This window comes from Vulpes lagopus, chromosome X, assembly GCF_018345385.1.
Source record: "Vulpes lagopus strain Blue_001 chromosome X, ASM1834538v1, whole genome shotgun sequence".
Classification (NCBI taxonomy): Eukaryota; Metazoa; Chordata; class Mammalia; order Carnivora; family Canidae; genus Vulpes; species Vulpes lagopus.
The window spans coordinates 100,682,538-100,688,537 of NC_054848.1; the positions used below are offsets into that span (position 1 = coordinate 100,682,538).

The window sequence follows — 6,000 nt, forward strand, 5'->3', positions numbered from 1 at the left end:
ATCCCAGGATCCTGAGATTGAGCCAGGGTCGGGAATCCCTGCTCAGCGGAGGAGTCTGCTTCTGCCTCTCCCCAACACTCTCTCTCAAGCTCTTCTCTCTCTTAAATAAAGTAATAAAACCTTTTTAAAAATCTTATTATGGCATAAAGAGCACGGAACAAAAGTGAAGAGATAGAATGTCTGTTCCCAACTATTGCATAAAATTTCTCTGATCCTTATTCTCTCATCTGAAAACAAGAAGATTGATTTATTCAACAAACATCTTTTATGATTGGAGGGGGGCACCTGGGTGGCTAAGTCGGTTGGACGTCTGACTGGCTCAAGTCATGATCTCAGGTCCTGGGATCAATCCCAGAGTCAGGCTCCCCACTCAGTGGGAAGTCTGCTTGAGTTACTCTCCCTCTGACTCTGTCTCTTCCCCTCCCTGGAGCTTGTGCTCTCTCTGCCTCTCTCTCAAATAAGTAATTTTTTTAAAACCTTTATGATGAATTATATCTTAAATTACTTCCCAATTGTAAAATCTATGATCCAATATTCATTATATATACACATGTATTTTTTCAATCTTTCACATCTCCTCTATAAAAATCAATTATGGTGAAACTAATTTAAGACTGAGTATCAACTATATTTCAATATCAAAAAAAATCAACTATAGTATTCACTGTCCTACCCAAGAATATATTTACCATTTTCTCTTCATATTCTGGGTCCATTTCCTTCTCAGATTTGGAAGCTTTCGCAGCAAGTTTGAGTTGAAACGAAGAAACATTTTTCTAGAATTTCAAAAAAATAAGCTATCAAATTACAAAGCAAGATCTTAAAAGTAGTCAACATTCTCATTTGAAAAAAGTAAAAAGTAATTAAATACTAAATGAATAAATGAACATGAGCCACACATAAACCAATGATGAGAGCATGTCATGAAGCAGGGCTTATAATTAGTCCAGTTCTGTGCACCTGAGGTCCAATAAAAAATCTGAATTGTGAAAACCAGAGAAATAACATTAATTCAAATGAACACCAAAAGGTGAGACATTGAGCCTTTTCACCTATTTTTTAATTTAAAGTATAAAAAAGCATATAACCATTGAATAGATTTAAAATCTAGAATATGCTAATATTATCAACCACAAACCAAAAAATCCAAGGAAAGTAAACAATAATTCTCAGAAACACTTCTTTATGTAATGGAAACAAGCCAGATTTTCGGAAGAAGACTGTGGTTTCTGTTCCTGAAAAGACACTTTTCATTGTTTCCATATTCTAATCTGAACATTTAAACTTTTTAGTGTAATGCAAAGTGTTCATTTCTATTTAAATAATAAAACAGTACAGTTTTAAACTTGATTTATGCTAATTTTCTCCAACTGGAATGAAAAGAATTTTAAACCATATCACAGAAACATTTTGTGGAAGCAGTTTCTCAAAGCTATCAACTATTATTAACCTTTGATACTTAAAAAGTTATAATTTAGTTAAAATGAATATAAATCAGCTTCTTAAAAATAATGAAATTATCTGGAGGGTTATATTTCATGCATGCCATCCTTTCTAAAGATAGGCTTGTACATGTAAATTTAAATAGGTATATAAAATACACCTCCTTCTCCGTAAGAAATGGAGAAATAATAAAAACACGAATCTACCCCTTAGCACTCGAGCCAAGAGTATTTCTGTTTTAACACAGACTTTGTGTAAGTCAAAACTCAAATCTGTTGGTGAAAACTAAAGAAATCATGTCCATTTTATCATGGCTTTTGTCAACCAGTTCCTGAAAACTTAGGTTCTAAAATAACAGAAAGTGATCTTAAACCTAATAAAGACATGACTCCAATAGTTAATGAATAGGTCTTCCAACATTTAGTGAAATTTCTATTTTGAGAAAATCCAAACTAAGATTATGGAATTTGACCCTGGTCAGGGTTATACTTTGAAGCACTGATCAGATACTGTTCAGTTATTCTTAAATAATAGCCATCTTGTTTTAAGCATGTCATATGTATATATCATCTATGTGAGATGTTTTGATATTATCCTGGATGGACAAGAAAACTGCTAAAATCCCCTCAACCCCACACTTTCAAACTATCACATATACTATAAATCCAATTTTATTTTCAAAGCAACAAGTTAAAGCTGTGTTAAAAAAAATTCACTTTTATCATAACTTGAAAAGCTACATGAAGTCTAGTTTTCAACTTTCAAAACAGTGAAAATTACTTCACTTCATATGCACAAGTGTATATCTAATAATGTGGGACATAGATTTCACTTACAGAAAAATTAAAGCTTGAATTAGAAAAAATTTCACTCAATACTCTTGCCTACCTTGTGGTAGAATACCATAAAATTTAATTATATGCTGATTAAAATTCTTAATCTTGAGCAGTGCTATTAAAAGCTGTGGGTAATTACTTAATTGGCACTATCTTCCACAACAAATTTTAAAATACCTACCTTCTAAACCTCCTTTGTAGATTTTCAAAAATACACTTCTCATACAAGAAAAGATAAAAGGTGACTAAGATATTCTAATTTCTTATGGATTTTATCATCTGGTAGTTTAGATGCCATGAGCATACAGCACAAGATCATCAAGATGCCCTGTCTTAAAGACCATGACCCTTTCTCTGATGTTTTCATTACCAAATACACCAACTCCAACTTCCAGCATTAGGTTATCCAACTATCACTTAAACCAAGTAAGTTCAAGAACCAAAAGATAAGCAAAAGTATGTTTCTACAGCTAAATGTCACAAGTCAATCTACTCTCATCTATTTTATGCATCACAAAATGCTCTTATTCAGGGCCTATTTTCTTTTATTTGATACACAATTCTAGCAAGTTTGATAATCTGGCTTGCCATACCACGGAGAATAAAAGCAGCAGCAAATGACATGAGAAAGACCATTAGAAGTCACAAAAATAACACAAAGAAAGGTAGGCAGAAGCCCAGGACAAGACAGGAGTCCCTCTGCAGCAACATCTCTTTTGCTTACTATTCAGGTGTAATTATTTCCCTGTGCCCGCTGCATTACTTGTACTTTGGCGGGGGGGGGGGGGGTTGTTATTGTTATTGTTATATCATAGTTATTGTAAATGGTCTTATGGTTTTGTAACATCTATATCCTCTATCCTAAATTATTTCTGATGGAAGTAGATGAAGTGTTTAAAAAATGATAGCTAATAGCATGACAATTGAGGCAGGAGGGATAAATATCATTTAAAAAATCAACACAATACTGGAAATGTCTGAGAAGTGGTTATTAAACTGAGGAGAAACAGTCTCCTGCCTCTCAAATGCCTTTGTATCATTTGCAGAGGATAATAAGTGAGGAACATGAGGAACAGGTTAATCTGTACTTTCAGTACATCACTTAAAGGAGGCAAGGGAGTGAGCTATCTATTTAGGTTTGGGGGGGTGCCAAATAACTTTATTTGAAGGAATGAAACAAACAAAAGAACGTAAGTAGATGTTTTGGTCCTCTTTAGATTTTTCAGGAAAAATTAAAAAGATGTAGTGACTAGAGTAAAAAACTTCTGGTATTCAGAAAGTTCCTGCCATGCAACACCTTATTTCCCTATGCTGAGCAAAGAAATCAGGTACTATTAGGGGAATTCCTGATGAGGATACAGAATTCAGGAATAGATATCAAGTCAATGTTTGTTACATAAGTTTTTTATTGATTCTGAATCTTTTCACAATTCAAAAAATTTACACAATCTGGAAATTCAGCAACCTGTACTGCCATACAAAAGACAGTTTAGCCCTTACATTTGCCCAGTCTCGGAAATAAGACACCTAGACTCATTTCTGAATTCCCCACTAATTGATTTTATATTGATACTTGGTATTTGACCCATCTTCACAATATTGTCTTACTGATCCAAGTACTGTATAGATTTTAAAAATTGCATGTTTTCTATGGTTTTCACTTACCACTACAATTGTCTTCCTGTTTAGTGAATCTTGAAACAGTAAAAGATGTCACTTAAACAACTGCTGCATTTAAAATTACGCTAATTCACGGCAAAATGTGTTAATTTCCTTCAAAAGCTTTTCATTTGGTCGTATCATATCAGATAATGATTCAGACAAAGCCACTTGAGATATCTAAAGCATAATTTTAATTACCTACCGTTTTTTAATTGTGTAATGCCTACTGGTACACGGAAACAAATCCACCCATAAACGATCCATTCTACAATTTTATTATACATCAACAATCCTTATACCCCATCCTATTTTTTATTTCAAATTCTCCGTTTCACTTGCACGTCCTCCTCCATATGAGATGTGCCTTATGGAGAGAATACATATTTTCTGTATTTGGTTTCAATAAGGTGCCTGAGAGGTCCCCTTATGTATGTTAGCAGCAGCTCATCCTAGCGACGGTGGGTTAAAGAAAAATAAAAAATAAAAAAATATAAACCCTGCGTGTGTCCAGGAGCCAGCAGCGCCCACTAGGAGAGGGAGGCGGAAGCCTGGAAGGCTTGGGGCCGGACTGGGGGACCATTTGGGTGGCCCTGGAGTGAAACACTATACCGTCGGGGGCGGGGCAGGAGCGGGTGAGGGTGCACACGTTGGAAATTTTCCTAAGCCAGCGTCCACGGTTCCACAGTTTGGGGTTTGGATTGCGGCCGGGGCGGGGGGGGCGGGTAGGACGCGGAGAGCTCATTTTCTCGGGGTGACACCCCCGCTTCAGCAGGCGGGGACCAAAGGAACAAGGGATTTTTTTTTTTTTTTGCTGCCACCTAAAAGGCCGACATTGCCATTCAAAAAAACAACAGTCTCTCCTATCGTCCTCCGCCTCCCAACTACCAGCACCTCGAAATTCAAATAAAAAAAAAGCCCAATCAGAACCCCTTTTGCGCGGGTGTGGGATTGAAGGGCCCAGATTTCCCAGGCAGAGGCCGACGGGAAGGGGGGGAGAGGGAGCGAGCGAGAGGAGAGGGAGAGGCGGAGGCTTTTTCCTGCACAGCCCCATCCCCCACCCCGTTACCCCAGTTCCGGGAATGTGAATGGGGCCGGGGGCTGTCTAGGGGCTCCAAAGCCCCCAAGCCCCGGGATAACGGGCACCCTCCACCCCGCGCCGCGCCCGCGCCCAGCCCCGCCCCCGCCCTCCAGGCGGCCCGGAGGAAAGGGGGAGGGGAACCAGCGCTAGACTGTTCGCAGCCCCCCACCCCCCAGCGCGCCCTCGGCCCCCAGCCCCGCGGAGCTCCACCGGTACCTGTCGGCGCCGAAAGGTCAGGGCTTGGGCCCCTCAGAGGGGCCCGGCTCAGGATTTGTTCACCATACACACACCCCCTTCCTATTTACCTCCTTCTTCTTCTCGCCCTTCTCCGTGGCCACGGTGGCTTCGGTGGCCGCGGCGGCCGCTCCCTCCTCCTTAGAGGTGGATGGCCCCGGCTGCTCGTCCTCTATGACCACGATTGTGGCGGTCGCATTAGCGGCTGCCACGGTGGCTGCCACTGCAGCGGAGTCCGGCTCCATGGCGTTGGAGCGGGAACGAGAAGGGGGACGAGGAAGGGGACGAGGGCTCCTGGGCGGCGGCAGTGGCTGCACTGGAAAGAGCTAGATGGAGCAGGGTGGGGAATCACTCCGCTTCCAACCCCTTCGCTCAGCCCCCCCTTCTTTAAATAACCCTCAACCCTGCCCCACTTCCGTCCACCCACCCTACGTCATGGCCTCCCCCCGTCACCCTCCCCCCTTCCTCCACCCCCCCCTCAACGATCGCGAGACTCCCCCTCCCCACCCAGAGCCCGGGCCGGCCCCGCACGACCAACTGTTGCCTGAGTATGGGGCACGGACCAGGGTGGAGGCGGGAACCCACAAGCCCGCAGCTCCCTAAAAATCTCCTTTCCCACACGCCCCCAACAGTCAGCCTGAGCTCCCCTCGCAGATGTGTGCAGAAGGAATCCTCTTTCCCTTAAATCTGCTCTTTGTACCTCGGGGCGCTCTCCCCTTCTTGCACAAAGAACTTTTCCTCTGCTTT

At 41.5% G+C, this 6,000-nt stretch overlaps 1 protein-coding gene across 6 annotated transcripts in view; it reads right to left on the reverse strand.

Moving 5' to 3' along the window:
• Positions 1–5,659, reverse strand: part of SMARCA1 (SWI/SNF related, matrix associated, actin dependent regulator of chromatin, subfamily a, member 1) — a 73,243-nt gene extending 67,584 nt beyond the window's left edge. For 5 of the 6 annotated variants that reach the window (XM_041741759.1, XM_041741754.1, XM_041741758.1 and 2 more), the window contains exons 1-2: positions 5,325–5,659; positions 690–776 (exon numbers count right to left, since the gene is read on the reverse strand). In XM_041741759.1, the coding sequence (XP_041597693.1) occupies positions 690–776; positions 5,325–5,498 (261 nt within the window). In that variant the 5' untranslated portion in view covers positions 5,499–5,659. The remainder of the gene's footprint in view (positions 1–689; positions 777–5,324) is intronic. The other variant, XM_041741755.1, reaches the window with a different exon arrangement.
• Positions 5,660–6,000: the final 341 nt, after the last annotated feature.